Source organism: Lonchura striata, chromosome 5 (assembly GCF_046129695.1).
Source record: "Lonchura striata isolate bLonStr1 chromosome 5, bLonStr1.mat, whole genome shotgun sequence".
In the NCBI taxonomy this organism is placed as follows: domain Eukaryota; kingdom Metazoa; phylum Chordata; class Aves; order Passeriformes; family Estrildidae; genus Lonchura; species Lonchura striata.
In genome coordinates this window covers 42,200,574-42,217,971 of record NC_134607.1, presented here as the reverse complement: position 1 = coordinate 42,217,971, position 17,398 = coordinate 42,200,574, and the positions used below count along the sequence as shown (strand labels likewise).

At 34.4% G+C, this 17,398-nt stretch overlaps 1 protein-coding gene across 5 annotated transcripts in view; it reads right to left on the bottom strand.

Annotated features, from left to right (window-relative positions):
* Positions 1–863: 863 nt before the first annotated feature.
* MON2 (MON2 regulator of endosome-to-Golgi trafficking) overlaps positions 864–17,398 on the bottom strand; it is a 64,706-nt gene continuing 48,171 nt past the window's right edge. For 2 of the 5 annotated variants that reach the window (XM_021547424.3, XM_077783492.1), the window contains exons 27-35: positions 17,051–17,194; positions 16,527–16,544; positions 16,132–16,260; positions 14,214–14,404; positions 7,486–7,561; positions 6,380–6,503; positions 5,425–5,632; positions 4,633–4,715; positions 864–2,763 (exon numbers count right to left, since the gene is read on the bottom strand). In XM_021547424.3, coding sequence (XP_021403099.1) covers positions 2,600–2,763; positions 4,633–4,715; positions 5,425–5,632; positions 6,380–6,503; positions 7,486–7,561; positions 14,214–14,404; positions 16,132–16,260; positions 16,527–16,544; positions 17,051–17,194 — 1,137 coding nt within the window. In that variant the 3' untranslated portion in view covers positions 864–2,599. The remainder of the gene's footprint in view (positions 2,764–4,632; positions 4,716–5,424; positions 5,633–6,379; positions 6,504–7,485; positions 7,562–14,213; positions 14,405–16,131; positions 16,261–16,526; positions 16,545–17,050; positions 17,195–17,398) is intronic. The other 3 variants (XM_021547426.3, XM_077783491.1, XM_021547429.3) reach the window with 3 other exon arrangements.

Genomic DNA, 17,398 nt, shown 5'->3' with positions numbered 1-17,398 from the left:
TGTAAAAATGTGAAATTTAAACATTCAAAATACTGCTTGCCTCAAAGAAGCCCTAAGAATGCTTAGCAAAAAGTATAAATAGAAAAAACAAATTGATATTTCAAGTTGGAAGAAATATTTGAGTGTTGGACAAGAAGGCACAGTAAAGAGAACAATTTTTGTTCACAGATAAAATCAGTCAATGAAAACATTTTCTAAGCTAAGGAGCTTTGTTTTTAGTTTTCAAACTATTTATACAAAATACAAAAAAGCAGATTTAATACGGTCAACCTCAGATTGCATGTCCAAAACATGCCTCAAACAGCACAGATATTCATTTTATAATTAAGAGGAAAGGATGGTAAGTTAGCTCATTGGTAGTTTATTTCAAAATCTTTTGAAGATTAATATTCATAGGTGTAAAGTAGTATAAGTTCTGAAGTCAAGAAAGACTTTCTGCATCCCTTTCTGAATTACAGATAAAGATGAAGATTTGCCTCAATGGACAAATGATCACTGAAAAATTCATTCAAAACTAATTAGAAACAAATTCACCCAAAGCTTGGACTGCACACCTATATATTCTAATATAAATTAATTCCCTTCTTTCCTGTCCTACAGATTGTTTCTTTAATGACCTCGACTTATCTTCCACTAATTAGGAGAACAGTTGTCAGGTTTTCACTTTCAGAGTATGGATGATGTTGCTACTTTTATGTAAGATCCAGTTCTGCAGTATACTGGAACTGCTCCTCCAGAGAAGGTATTTCAACATAAATTTTATTAACAAGAAACATTTGTTTCCTTAATGCAAACTGTGTATTCTCTTAAAACTATTCAGGTTTGACAATTATGTCCTGTGCAACTGTGGTCACAGAAACGTGCAAGGTCTTGAAGCCTCTTTAATATTTACCATACTTTAAAACAGAAAGCTTTTAAAAAGGACCATAAACTGGAGACTTGTGGGAGCAAGCTGTCCAAAGAACTGCCTGGAGAACATTATTAATGCGGGGTAACCATGACCAGTTCAGCACACCTTCAGCTTGAAGCTTCTACAGCTTTTACACCTATTCACTTGAACCAATCAGTGTTCCTTAGGCAAGGAAAGTGCAAAGCAAACAGATATAATACCATTTCTTATGCATGACAATTTTTTAATATCTACAAAAGACTTGAAGAAACAAAACCCTAAAGGTAAGCTCTGAAATCCAAAAAAGGCACCTTTTTTTTTTTTTCATTTGGCCTTTGTGCTTTCACATCACAGATTAAAAATTTGAATACAGGTGAAACATTACTGAAATCAAAATTCATTAAATAAGAGTTTAAATGCTAGATCACAAACTTTAAAAACAATACTATTAAAAGTGGTTTGCTTCAATTGTGTATTATCTTAAGGTGAAACAAATTCACATTTATTTAATGACAAATTTTACTGCATTTCTAACTGAGTATCTATCTTCAGAAATACACTTCTCATGGTTTTTATCAGACACAGTTTGTAATTAAATGATATTAAATGATTAGAACAATTTGTTTGGGTTGAAAAGACATTACAAAACAAAACGCTTAAAATTATTGAACAAAATATTACAGCCAAGTATTTTAGATATTTGAACTTGCCTTTCCTGGGTCATGATTCAAAGACTGTGATACTTGCCAAGAAGGTCAAAAAAAGGCTAACAACCCTCAAATATGTTTGTTTTCTTTTTAAAGCAAGGCTGCAACTGCAAAAATGGATAGAGTTAAGTAGAACAAAAATCATGAAACAAATTTATTATGAAGTGAGGTATGGTAGTGTTGAAGTGCTACAGTGGATTTGTGCATATTCAAACCTATTCAGGTCAACTGCTTTGAAGTTTGAGATCAGCAGACTGTGACTGCTTGCTTCAATCTTTCATTATATGACCCTTTGCAGATGTCCAATGGCCACAAAGAAGATACATTCAATTGAGCAAAAACTAACATGATCAGATATGAATGAGCATATCTGGCAATTTAAAAGGCAAACTGTAAGTAAAAATGCAAGCATACAACTTATTCATAATAAATACATTTTCAAGCATTTGACATTATCAATATTTTTAAAAGAATTTAAATAATAAATGCAACTATTTTATACATAACTGTACCATTTATTATACACACAAGTATATCAGTTCCCTTTGTTTACAAAGGCTGGTTACAGATATATGGAATGTTACAGTACCATCTTGCATAAAATTTTAGTACAATTCATACTTCAAAAAAGGGTGCAAAACACCAGCCTAATAAATCTGACTGAATTGAAATATTTTTAATTACATCATTAACACATACACAACAAGCTGTACATAAGCCCACTTTTCAATCACCACTTCAAGATACTGTAGCAAGTACATTAGATTATAAATGATTCCAACTAGTCAATTATATTTATTAAAGGTCTGCACTGCTACTCACTCTGGAACCTTTGAGATAAAGCCTGTATTCACGACTTACTGAGCTCTTGTTAGTACAGTTAAGAGGCAGTCATCATTGGTTGCCAAAGTACTAGTCACAAGAGATTTCCTCAGAGAAACTTCACCCAGGAGCAAACATTTTTGGATAATCCTTTCAAGAATAAAAAAGAAGTTTTATGGGGTCAAGACTCTCCATTCTGTACCTTGGCTGCTGGTGGATGCATGAAGTCCTTAAAGGGAACCAGTGCCTCCTTCAAAGCAGAGCACACTTCTGAGGATGAGCAGGTGATACATTCTACTAAAGTCGGGTACAAGGCAATAACTTGTGCCCATGTGCTAGAATCAACTGCAGGGAAGAAAAGAACAGACTGAATCACTTACCACTCTCCAAACACTGACAACAGATTTTTTTCCAATACCTCTAAGTAATGGCAAATTCAGTGTGCCTAAACACAGGTACTTAGTGCTATACAGACACTATGGCATCCACGCAGGGCACTCAGATATGGGCCAGGATTTCTGCAGGAGAATAATTTGTTTTTTCAGCTGCAGCCAGAGGCCATGTAGGATAATATCCTTAAAGTGGTGCTACACACCTGTGTTTCTACATATGAGTCATTCACTGTGTCTTTGGAATGCAGAACTGACAAATTTAAGATAATACTTCCATCTGCAATACATATGTTTTCTGCCTGCTTTTCTCAGCTATTGACAGAAAAATGAACTGGATGCACATTTCACTTTTGGAAAATTGTCAGCAATGAGACTTTCTACTGATTTCGGATAATTACAGATTACAAGAGCTATAGAAAGCAAAGGTAAAAAGACCAAAGACAAAAAATATCCATGGTAGAGTTTTGTTAGTCCAACAAGTAAAACTAAACATTGTAGCATGATTCTTATTATAATGTCACTTCCTTGCTTACTTCTGTTTTAGCTCTGTTTTCAAAAGAGAACAAACCCCTGGCTTCAGACAACTTTAACAATTATCTTAAATAAATAAAATTATTAAAAGGTAGAAGAAGTGGGAGTGAAATGATTCTGTAATTTGTCCAGTACTTCTCTTTCTAAGAAAGTGTGTGGGAGGTTTGGCAAGCACTGCTGCATAGGGACCAGGGGAAGAATGTCTCTCATTGCAGGAAGAGGGATGTGGGGAACAGTCCAGCTGAGTCGGCTTCTCTACTCCTCTAAGAGGAAGACCCACCAGAGTAGCACTTCAGTTAGCTTCAGGGTTAGCCAAAAGGCTTTATGCATCCTGGCATAGAGCTCTGCCTGCACACTTTGCCATGGAACTTGGAAACCACATTATCATAACCCTGGCTGCTCAGCAATGATGCAAATGAGGCACTGCCTCTTTCCAGAAACCCACCTGTGTTTTCCTGGAAAGGCTGTTTTTTTTGTTTCAAGATTAAAAAGGTTTTTTTTTTTTTCCTATTCCTCCTAATATGAAATGCAGGGAGGTAGAGGGAGGTGTCGTATACACAATTCTGTCCAAATTTCAGAGTCCAATGCAGTGGACTTAACCAAGTTTCCTTCCAAGAACTCTCCATGTATACCAGAGGTGCAGCTTACAGGAGGAACAGGATAGGTGATTTTAAATGAAGTTGAGTTCTTTCATTTGATTCAGCCCTTTAAATAAACCTATCAACCATTTACTCAGTCATCAATGAAAGAAGCTCAGTCTAGAGGACAGAAAGTAATAGTGCAGGAAGAGAGGGAAAGCAAGACCACAAGTGTAAATATCTACCAGTCTGTCCATGCATTTAACTTGTACACCCCTTTAACTGCAGAATGCACCTGTGTGAACACGAACCATAGCAACCTAAAAAGGTATCATGAGAAGGAAAAAAGGATCTAGCCAGGCTTCATATATTTAAGAATTCCATTAATATTTTATAGAACATGTGTTTTTTTTTTCCTTTGTTTTCTGAAGACACTAAGCTTTATCTAATAAAGGACACCATAAATTGAAGATTTCTCTTTTATTAAATATATCTTAGGTCCTTATACTTTTAGTCATACTGGAAAGGTTTTGTGGGGTTTCTTGCCAGCTACCTCTCACCTACATATACGAAGAATTACAGAATAGTGACTCTTACAGAGTACACTTTTCTTTCAAATTTCTGTGAAAACTACTAAAGAAAATAATAAATACATCTTTGGGGCAGATATAATGTTACCTTCTTTTGAACAATGTTATTTAACAATAACTTACCATTTTCAGGTTGAGTCTTTTTAAGTGAATCTATGAGAGTACTGACAGCTTTTAAAACAAATATGATTTCTGTTACTTGCTGCCTACGGATGAAAAAACGCAAACAGTCAACTTCTCATTTTTGTTTCAAGAATGTAAGTTTTATAGAAAGTTTCCCACTATCATTGCTGTTGTCTCATCTAGGACAACTTTAACTTTGATACTGGAAACAGTAACACCATACAAATCTCAATCTGAAACACACATATCAAAGTACGTGATAAGGCTAACATAAAGATAATAAATTTCCACATTAATGATCAAAACCTTCAAAAGCTAAGTGAATTTCAAGTAAGTTCCCATTTTAAAGAATTTCTTCATTTTTTGATCTAAGTTTTCCACTTCAAGAACAATTATTTGAGTAATGATTCACAATATTGCTGTTTGGATGTTTTATTTTTGAGGCGATTCTACTCATCTCTCAATTTAGAAACAACACACAGCTCTACTGGGAATAAAAGGAAATCAGATTTCAGAAATATAGTGCTGGAGATAGCAGAAATATTGTTTTCAGTAACTGAAAACAGTTGTAACACCGCAGAATATGACCATTGTTACTTAAAGGTTTTTCTAAAAAAAACTGAGTACCAGCACTTTCTTTGAAATATCTTCCCTGTAAACATTTCCCTGCCTTTTAAGTTTCATTCTGTCACACCCCCCTCATTTTTTTCATGACTAAATGATATTTTGAATGCAAACTTCTTCTCATAAAGTCCTGGTAATACCCTTATTTTCTAAAAACAATGCACATACCGTGGAAGAGGACATTTGCCACTCAATCTCTCATCTTCTATGTAGCGATGCAATACATCCTGTGACCTTTTCAAGAGCACAGAAAGTGCCATTCTGGAGATGTAGCCTTCTTGAGGAGTTGTAACTTTATTACTGAATGAAAACTGGAGCAGTGTTTCAAAACACACCTTAGAAAACTCTTCCCTCATTCGAATATCTATTTCGGCTTCTGTCAAAGTAAAATGATGCATTTCAATTTTTCAGTGTGCATGATGCTGCATTTCAATCAGTTTATTATATGCTGAGAAAAAGTTATCACTCCTCTAGTATTAAAAAATATTAACAGTAATAAGAATAAATATTAAGAACACATTCTAAGAAAAAATGACTGCAAAAATCACAATAGTTTTGAACATAAGATATGAATTATGACACATTGTCTGTAACATGTCATATAGCTGACATTGCTTTAATTATAAAATACATTAAATAATCTAAAACCAGCAAACAATCCTACATCATAAATACTCATATTTGGTACTGTACAATTTAAGTATTTTTTAAATCTTTCCAAAAACCCCTACAAATGTTTTTTATTAAAGACAGAGAAGGTATATGGCTATACCTAGCCATAGTTACACTAAGGTCATTCAGGTTTTAAGAACAGGATTTCCGTCTTACAATTGTCTGAAATTACTATTAGAACTGGCACAAAGGAAATTGATATATGTAGAAAGTAACACAAGTACAATATTATATATGACACTGTCCAAGCAGTAAGGAAGTAATTTTCAAAAAATTGCAAGGAAAGCTTGGCAAAAAATACAAAATACAATTTATAAAAAAGTTTGATATCAAACAGTCTCTACTGAATAGGTGCCATGGAACTTCAAGTCTATATCATAATAAGTACTCAACATTTTTAATTTTTTTCTAGTTGATTTAAACACTAATTTTTGTCATTCAAGTACCATACCTGTAAAGGAGGATGACTGAGAATGTATTGAGCCTTTATTGAGCATAGTCATTATCTGACCTACAAATTCCTTAGGAATAAAATTAGCATATGGCAGTATCTCTGTGCTGATAAGCTGCACCACCTAAAATAAATAACATATATTATATTGGTTTTCTAAATACTAAAACTGTAAATCTAGTATGAAGAAACATTTAACATCTAAATGTGATTAAGGCAATACAAATTAATAGGCAATACAAATGCGATTAAGGCAATACAAATTAACTCTCTATCCTTGTCTTGATGCTCCCATTCAGGAACAAAATGAGTTTAGATCTCCATAAATTAATGCATTAGATTTGAGAGTTCTGCTCACTGCAGACAGAACCACTCACTTTTCATTCAGATATTTTTGTGTCCCAGCTACCCCTCTGGAAAGATGATGGGATGAAACCACAGATACTACCATGTCTTCTCTGCAACTCCTTTTGCTTTGTACCCTTAATAACTGTTCTGCCACATTTTTTTGTCCTGGAGTGAAAGAAGTCCCTCCTTACTTCAGGTATCATCTTCTCCTAATTTTCTTCAGCCTTATGCAACCAACCATACAGCCATCTCTGTGCTGCACGAACTACACACAGTTTCTTCATTGATGCCAAAGCTTCTCAGTATAGAGAACATATCTTAAGGGCAACAATGTCTAAGAAAAAATGTCTTTTTGCTGACTGCCCCCTCAACACAGAAAGCACTAATTTCAGGTTTAATTGTCAGCTTTCTCTCTGGTCTACAATTATCAGTGTAAATGTTCAGCAATAACATAATAAATAAGGATACATAATGAGTTAGAGGTAGAAACATATTATGGTTTAGCCAGTCTATACTGTTTTGAAGTTGAGATGACAAGAAGTAGTTTTTGGCATCTCACTTCCTACTTTTTGCATCACTCTGAAGCAGCTGAACTCTGGACCTATGAATTTCCTGTCTTATTTTCAAAAATGAAAACAGTATCACAGAAAAAGTAATGAAGGGGTAACTTTTAAATAAATTATTTCAGAACAAAATGCAACTTGTGAATTTCACTAACTTGTTAATTTTAACAGTATTATTTGTTTTAGGCTCCTTACCTCAACATCAATACTCTCATTCTTCTGAAATTCTTGAATTGAGAGATTATCAGGAGGTGTACTAAAAATAAACATACTGCGTTATATTTTAAATTTATAACACGTGTAAAAAGATAAGTATGGGAAAGTATATTATATTTACAGTTATTACATGCATCAAGTTGGTACTATTATATGGTAATGATTAATGATCAAAAGGTCAGGTTGGATGGGAGCTTTGAGCAACCTAGTCTTTTCACTCACTATGCCAGAAAAATACTTTTGAGTTCAATGGTACATCTTAATTTTTTTTTTAATTTTACATTTTCTTCTACATTAATGAAACTTCTTTCATTAATGGGATTATTACCATGTCCTTTTTTCCCCTGCTAACTGAAATGATGTATTTGTTCTCATTCTTAATGAATTTTATTAAAAGAAAAACCCCTTTTATAAACAATAGTTTTGAAGAAATGTAGAACTTTTTGAAGTTCTTCCATTAGATATATATATGACTTTGTTTTCAAATGAAATGTCCAGAAGTGATTCAACAGACCCCGTGGTAAGTAGTTCAGAGCTAAGCACGTGCTCACAGGCAAGGCCGCTGCCCAGGGTAAGACTGCAGACCTGTGTCAGTCTTGTCCTCAGAAGGGTACTCATCTGGCCTGCCTCCTCTGTCCCATTGCCAATTTAAATGAAAGTTTAAGAACCTTGAATGTTTTGAAATCTCATTCAAATCTGATTTGTTTAGCTGACAGATGTTTTGAGTGATTTTTTTCTTCCAATGCTCCTATACATTGCTGACAAAGATTTTTCTGAGATAGGCTTTTTTCTCCCCATCTTCTGAATACTTAGCATAACACACTGAAGATCAGTCTTCACACCTACAGCTGATTATCAGTTTTGACAGTTAGGAATGTATTCTGTATGTACCAATGTTTCTGCTTGAAAAATTAATATATCTCTGCTCCTCAAAGAGACTTTATGCAGAAAATGTCTAGATCACTTTACCTATGAAATGGACATGTGTTACATGTATGACTTAAAAAAAAACAACCAAAGAACAAAATATTAAATTATTGTATTTATTACTGGGCTGTGTATTAGGGAGTCAAGAAGTTTGGAATTTTACGTTGAAAACACAGAATAAAATAAAATATTAAGTAGCTGTTCAGTCAGTACCTTTTCTAACACACAGTTTATAAGTATGCAAAATGTTTCAACAGTAATTTAAGCTACTATGATGCACAGAAATGCAGGTCATGTTGAAATACATGGGAAGATTTCAATCTGGCAGCTCCTAATTTAGGACTCACTTTCTGAGCTGAGGTGTTCAGGCTTTTCTGCCCAGTCATCCATATCTGATCTCCCTTACCTAGTACAAATTATGGTACATATTTATTCATGTAGCAAATTATTCCCAAGTAAATAGATTTTTGTCTATGTGGATACATCTATCTAGGGGCCAAATGCTTTGCTGTTCTGGCACAACATATCCAAACCGTACCAGAGGGTCAGGAGCCATGAAAGGTAAGAGTGTGATGCAGCAACTTACCTCAGTACAGAGCTCCCAGCCCCTGCCCACTGAACAGGGAGGGCTCCAGAGCCAAGACCTAACAAGCACCCAGAGTCCTGCTATGCACAGCACTCTGCTCAGAAACATCTTCTGAGAAAGTATTGATTTAATTCCCTCATGTGAGCATAGACTTCTCTCTAATAAATTATATATATATATATGCACACACACACACATATTTGGTGAATTTTATTATATATAATGGCTTGACATGCTTCTATGAAAGCCTCTGGGAAAGAAGAACAATATGAAATAATAAACCTATCAGCTTCTTACTGAAGACAATTTTGTGTAAAATAAGTTATATGAAATGTATTAATTTTAAATGTTGCCTTGATTTATGACAAAAATCAAGATTATTGAGTTCTCAGCCATCGTTTGCTCTAAAAGAAAATTTTTAAAAGCTGAAACTTCTGTCTTGGAAGTTGCTAATGCCTTATGACAGTAACACTTTCCTTTTTCATTTACCTGGGCTCTCCTGGCTATACTTGAAATTTCTTATTGTACAAAGCTGCAGAGACAATTTCTGCTGTGCTTTGTACTTTTTAAACATCAGTGAGTATCCCTTCTCATTTACCCCCATAGCTGGCTTGAAATTCTGTTCCTATCCAAAAGACAGAGGTGGGACCATGCTGGGGCGAGGAGGTTCACTATTTTAAATACAGCTATTCACAGAGCTTTAATTTAAGGGTTCAAACTACAGTGACCTCTTCTCTAATCAATGCCAACTCAGTTTCAATGCCAGAAACAATATTAGGCTATCTACACATATGATTTCTAGAATCACGGTGACTAGAAGAGTTACGAGTTAGATTAGAAAAATGTTTGAAATATTGGTTAAAAATTTAGAAATAATGTGAAATAATGTGAAATAATCTCATAAATTAGAAATAATGTGAGATAATTTCATTTTTCTACCCAATGCTCAGCCAGGTAGAAACCTGGAGAACATGCATACAAAAATAAGGCAATGTGCACTGGCAAATTTTAATGAAAGCTGAAGGAAAAAAACCTAATCAAATCTGTTATGCAGTGTTGTTAGGAAGACTGACTGCATTAAGGCTTTTGGTGAGTCTTTCAGAGATGCAGCTGTTTCATATTTAGAACCATCCCAGCAGTGCTAAGTCAGGCTTGGAGAACAAAGGTTTGAAGAGGACATAGAAAACGCAACCATTTGCCTGGACAGACAATAGCACAGAACATCTAGAACATTTAATAGTGGAAAGTGAGGAGTATGAAAATGTATCAAGACTGAAAGTAGAAAAAGAAGGGTGTTTTGTGACATACCATTCCAGTTTCATTGAAACAAAGAGCTTAGGAAAAACTACAGAATGCCAGCATAAGAAAGTGGATTTTCAGTTCTAACCATATTCAGGTTTAAGTGTATATATCTAACTATTCCTGTCACAAGGGGTGGCATGTTAGAGAATGCTAAAAATCCAGATAATGTGGTAATGGAGTTACTCTGGCTCACTCTCAGCCTCTTGGGCAGTCAGCTGAACTGCATTTCATAAATTCTTTGTGCTTCAGAACCTTTTCAATCCATGCTGGCCTTAGTCAGATTTGTACACTCCTGCACCTAACTTAATAACCTCCCTGTGCTGTGTGACACATTTGCAAGTTGGAAAGCCACCAGAGATGACCTGACTCACAGCTGCAGTAAAGCAACTTGGACAGAGTTACTAAAACCAATTCAAGTTTACAAGTCACAAATCTAACTAAAAGCACTCTCCTCTTCTCACCTATGGCTTGGTTAATCGATTTGGTGTTATGGACAAAAATCCAAGTAGTACCAGAAGTTTTAAAAAACATAACTTGTTGTTAATACAAATAAATCAGGAAACACACCAAAACCAGTTCTATACAACCTGGCTGTTCTTAAATAAAGGATGGATAGCTGGAAAGTACATTCTCACTGCCTTCCCCTGCAACCTGAAGGATGACATGCATGTCAACACAGCAATAAATTTTAGTTGTTACTTTCAAAAAGACTGAATAGATTCTCTCAAATTACCCTGGAATAAGGCACCACTATAACTAGCATATGTTTTCTATTAGAATTACAAAAAAAAATTAAAGAACATACTAAATTTGAAAATTCTGGATTCAGTTTCCTTACAAGCAGAACAACTACACATTTAAGAGGCTAAGTAAACTGCAATTATAAACCACTAGAAGATAAAATTTAGCAAATTTCAAACCAAAAAGGACAAGTTGCCCTACTTGCCAAGGGTAGTCTCACAGCATCTTGCACAAAGTGCAGAAAGATTTTAGCAAAGGAAATAAGAAGAGGATTACCTCAATGTGGGGAACTTCCACAGCTATCTCTAGAGCTCTCCTTACACCACAGCGAGAGAGATACGCTTCAGTAGCAATATGGGGAGGAGGAGGAGAATGAAGAGGATGAAGAAAAGGAGAAATGACTGCTATTACTAATTGTCCTGACTAGTGGTATGAGGAAGATGTATTCCCTTTTCAGCTTTAATGGTTTTTAGGAACACAAGGCTCAGGCTAATAGGAAGAACAAAAACTAACTATCTATCCTAAAGATACCAAGGGACAAGGCTCTAACTGTATGTAGAAGAACCATACACTTGGAAGGCAAACTGCTATTTAGAGAAAGATGAGCATTAGGGAAGTAAAAAAAAAACCCAAAAAATCTGCAGATATTCTGTGGCCACACAAAATACAACTAATATGCAAAATTTATCTACTCACAACAAACCTGGAAAGCATAATGCTAGTGGCTATTAATTATACTAACAGGTCAAATGATCTTGCTGTAGCCATGTGGTTCTACAATATACTGGCCTAATTTTAGTGCTTTAATTTAAACTTTGAACTGTCTAAGTGAAAAAAAGTTTCCTACACTTTTCTAAGGACATCTTTAATTGTGATGAAAAAAATTTCTCTAAAACACATTTTGTACGTTAAATTATAGTGTACACTCTGGTTGCTAAAGAGGCAAAACCAGATTTAAGTCAAGACAGACATTGTAAAGCATCATAAATATACTATTTTTCTTTTACCTCCAGAGAATATTTGCCTGTACATGACAAATGAAAAAAGGCATTAGAATTAACCTAAGTAATAGCTTCTAGCAAGCAACACATTAAGATGAAATTTCTACTTTTGAAATAAAACTCAAGTAAAGTATAAATCACTCACTATAAATTAAACATATTTGTTATAGACAAACAGATTTAGCCAGAAAGTCATGCAGATGATAGTGGATTATCCTGAATTACACTAAAGAGCTGGGATAATTTTTCTTCCCTGAATTTATGAACACTTAATACCAAGAAATTTTAGTCTTGTTCAGCTAAGAACATGCAAAACTGAAATGTTTAATTTGCTTTGCAAATATTTAGGAATAATTAAATTACAACAAATAGTAATATGCACTTCCAAAGCAACTTTTAAGTGAACATACATTCTTCTACAATAACCTGAAAAACCTTCATTTGAATTCTGTACACCCAACAAGGATATAGATTACAGGGTGTTAACTGGTGTGGACTGCCTGTGTCAGAACGGAAGCAAGAATACTAAATGCAGCTGAAAAGAAAACCAAGCAAGATACTGCAAAGATTACTTTACAGTAAAGAAACAGTGAAGCATAAAATAAAACCTGGGAAGATTGGAGTGTCTTTTATGCCATCATGGATGACCTTTTCTATTCTATAGGTCCTCCTACTTAATAGAATTTTCTTTCAAGTAGATGCAAAAACAATAGGAAGGTTTTTCACCTGATTGTCATGTAATCCTACTGATGATATTCCAAACCCATTCATTATTACATATTGTCACTAACAGATGTGTCTCTAAAATAAATTATCATTGGTATTTTTTTTGTATGCTTGTTTGTTTTGGGCAAGCTGCTATTTATCCATCATTTGTAAATACAGCTATGTTTGGTTGCTGACTTTTGTGTGTTTCAAAACTAAACACACAGCATATTAGTTTAAGGCACTGAAGAATCTTACTGTTTTCTGTTAAAAAGAAAGATATATTTGTTACTGAAAATCAGGGAATTATATTTTTCAGGTTCCAACCTGTTCTTTATTCTAAAACACTATTAGATATACTTAAACTACTCCTAAAAGATGCTTGCCCCAGATGCTTACAGAAGGTAGAAATTCCATACCACTGCTAAGAAATTATCTAAAATACCTAATCTTCCTTAGAGTACCCTTAGTGTCTAACCTTGAAAGTCTTTGCTGTACTGAAGCAAGTTTTCATCCATTGCCAAGGGACAAAAAATTCTTCTCTGAAGCAAGCTTTTATTATATTCTGAAAATTTACAATGTTTTGCTAATGTTATAGTCTTTTGTTTGAACAAATGAATAGATTCAAGGCCAGGCTGGATGGGGATCTGAGCAACCAGGTCTAGTGGAGGCTGTTGTTGCCTATGGCAGGCTGTTTGGAACTAGATGATCTTGAAGACCCTTTCCAACTCAAACCATTCTATGATTCTATGATTAAACTGTCTCTGAGCATTACTATTTTTCACTTCTGGACTTTCTCAGCCTGCCCACTGTAGATTGAGAATGTGTTCCATTCTTGAGAGGAATCTGTTCATCTTTATAGTAATAAATATGACTGTTCAGCTACACTTCTCAAAAACTATCATAAATAAAATGTGGCTAATTATTAAGGTGCAGTAAATTTAACTTAGGTAGAAACAAATACAACATAACTATGGGCTTCTATGTGAAAAGCAGTGTACTAAATAATTTTTAAAAATTCACATTAAGTGTAGTATTTCAAGATAGAGCTAGGACAAATACATATAGTTAATGCTGTTAATTAGAAAAAAATACTGTTGCAACTCTGTTCAAAGTGAAGAAAGGAACAAATTGTGTACATATCAGCAACTCTTTATCAAATCTAGAGTAAACATCCTCGGGAGTCCATACAGAGCCCCCGTCCTGTTCAGAAAGATTATACCATATTGAGAGTTCAGCTGAGCTCTTTCTTGGTCTTACACTTCTCCCTTTGATTGAAGCTTTTTGTACTACTTTCTCAAGTATAGCTTTTTGAAGTAGACAGATTGGTTACCTTTTCTCTATTTTCATATATCAAATAGCTCTACTGAAACATATAGTGAACAAATTGCTAATGAATTTTTTTCATTAAAAAAAAAAAACAAAAAAAGGAAACTTGTGTTTACCTTTTAGTGAATAAAAAGTCTTCAAAAGTATTTGCTAGCTCTGGCCACATACTGTCAAATTTTCCGGAAGATGCATGCTGCCTTGCAACAGGTAGTCCAATGGAAAGAACTTTGAGAAGAGAGGACACAGCTAGCTTCCATGTACTTTCAGAAGGACACGAGTACTTCAGACTAAGAGGTATTCTAAGTGTCTGCAAAATGAAAGTCAAAATAAAATTGATAGTTGCTCAGACAAATCTAAGCTTACAGCAAGATTCTACACAAGAGCTCGGAGGACACTGTTATAGATGGCAGCACACATCCCTACCTTTTCTGCTAGTATATGAGAGGGCCCTTTACAAATGCAATTCTGAAGATGATTTATCATATACCAGCTGGCTAAAGCACAGGTCTGTAGCCAAATACAAGGTTAGAAGTCATAACTGGTCCATTATCATTTACACTATGAAATTACACACTAATTTTCTTTTCTGTATTGCCATCCACCATTTCTGCTAAGTCTGACAAATGGCCTTTCCTAACACATGAGAGACTGCAGGCAATCTGTTATCACAAGTGTATTCTGGAGAATTCAGACCCTATAAAGCCATCCCAAGTGCTTCTGCAGTAAAGAAAAAAAGCCTTCATTGCATTTAAACTTTTCCTACTAAAGCTGAACTTTAAACACTGGAACATAAACACTGGAAGAAATCTGGTCATTATTGACTGTTAAACCACATGAAATTTGAAAGGACAGTTAGTGAAATTCTAAGATAAAGGCTACAATACAACTCAAATGTAAAGCAGATGAAAGCACAGCAAATTTTAAGCCTTTTAGATAGAAAGCCATCTTCAGTATCTATAATACAAAGTCATGAATAAATTTTAAAACATTAGATATGTGAACTATTTACACTTCTATGCATTCTTTTTGGTATTGTTAGTCAAACTTTAGCACCTGATAGTAAGTTATCTTGGAAAACCAATTATTTGTTTGACATTTCAAATACATAGTGACTAAATTCAGGTACTGTATGTATGACCCCCATGCCTTTAGTGCAGTCTCTGATTTAAGGAAAACAAAAGGAAGAAAGACTCACTCTGACTCTCACAAGGGGGTCAATTATAATTAATTCCCTATAGCAAAAAATTGTGACAGCTAGAATCTAACCTAGAAATAAACAGAACTTTATTTTTTCTGCTGCTTTTGGTCATATGTGTCAAATCTAATTCCTCTCTTAATCAGCAAAAGATTTAGAGACATGAAAAATAAATTTTAAAGCATTTTCATATATCACAGTAGATCATGTTGTTATCAACTGCAAATGTTACAAAAAAGTGGTATTTCTATCAGTTTCACCAACCCCATTAAAACAGCCAAGTGGAAAACAACTCCATTAACTCTGAAATACAAATATTTCATTCGCAACAGATTTCAAGTAATATCACCTGTTTTAAACACATTCAAGTTTCTAAATTTCTATACAGAAAAATCCTGATGTCAGTCAAGTCATTGCAAACAAGCCAGGTCAGACACATTCTTATTTTCCAGACTTCTGGAAAAGTGTTTATACCAGTCTACAAAAACTGGGCTTTGGCCTTCAATGCCATATGTACTAAGGGGCCTATTTACCACACTCAGGTGTATAACACTTTCAAAGTTTAATATTTTGTGGCCTAACACATTTGTTAATTTTTATCATAACACTGAGATACTGATGCTGACACTACCCAGCTAAGAACAATACAAATAGATTAATAAATGGCCTTCCATCTTCCAAAGAAATGATTCCCTGCTGCTCCTCTTCATAAAATATCAATCTATTTAGTACAGCTTGAAGCTTCCTAGGAAGCATTTGCTGACACTAACTGAAAATAAAACTCATGATTTTCAATATAAGCTCATTAAATTCAGAGCGCATGCAGGTTAAACTTTTACCTTAATAATGTTCTGAAGAACCTTCTCTGTTACCACAGCTTTGTGGCAAGCTGTCTTTTGGTATAAGTCCACCACAACTTCCAATGATCTCTCTGCAAATGGTACGTAATTCAATGCCACCCATTCTGCCTAGGAAAAGGAATTAGCAAATTACTAAATGATACATGAAAATATATTAATTAAGGAACAGAAAGTGTTTGTTTTGCACTGAACTCTCAGTTTAATGCATGCAAGGTTTGCTAAAAATATGGTCCAAGCCACAAAACCGCAAATACAACATAGTCTGGCTATGAAAATGTACTCTACACTGAAGTAAAGTACATTTAAGTAGGAGAAATGTTGCAGCCTAAGCAAGACAACTACATTAGGACAATCTTTAAGGAAATTTAACTCACCGGTGCAAATAGTTGTATCTAGTGTGATTCCATTGTGTTGCAGGACAAACAGAATAAGAAGAATTAATACATACATAATAGTTACCTCTTCGATTACACTGAATCAGATGCTCATGCTTAGTGAACAGCAGTGTACACAGATAAGAAATATTGAACACGTTCCATTTCTTTACAGCATGTGCAAGTCAAAAATCTGCAGCTTGAGGGAATTTTCTCCAATCAAAGATATCATGTCTTTTTGTTAAATTTAGTATCTCTTGTAGGACAAATTATTTTAGATTAATTATTGTACAAACTCAGACACATTTGTCTGGTGTCCAAGCCAGACCTTTCCTACATGAAGGAATACAAAGTATAAAAGTAAAGAAAAATGCAAAGAGAGTAAAAAAAGATAAAAGCATGTAAAAAAAACTTATTACACAACATGCAGTTTTTACAGATTGAACAAATGCATCTTGCTGGACATGCTATATCTGAAGCTGAATTCCAGCCAAGTGAAATGAGTGAGATTTCTAATTAATTACCTGATTATACTTTGCATTTGCAATGTGCTTTGTTTCCAGCTGTCCATACTGTGGAGGCTTGCAGGAAAATTCTACAAAGGCCAGTAGTTGATCAAAGATTGCAGGGTACATTATCTGCATACCTTCTGAGCCCACACATATAGCCTTTATCAAAAGAAAATACATTAGCTTAATATATATTTCTCAACTTTTTGCTCTAACACCTTCATCAGTACAAGGAACTCCTACAGAAAACTCTCCATTATAGGACTATGCAAGAGTCATGCTGTATGAAAAATCGTGTATAGTTCAAATAGGTTAAGGAAATTAAATTTTATTACTTTATTGAAGTAAATCAACTTTCAAGAT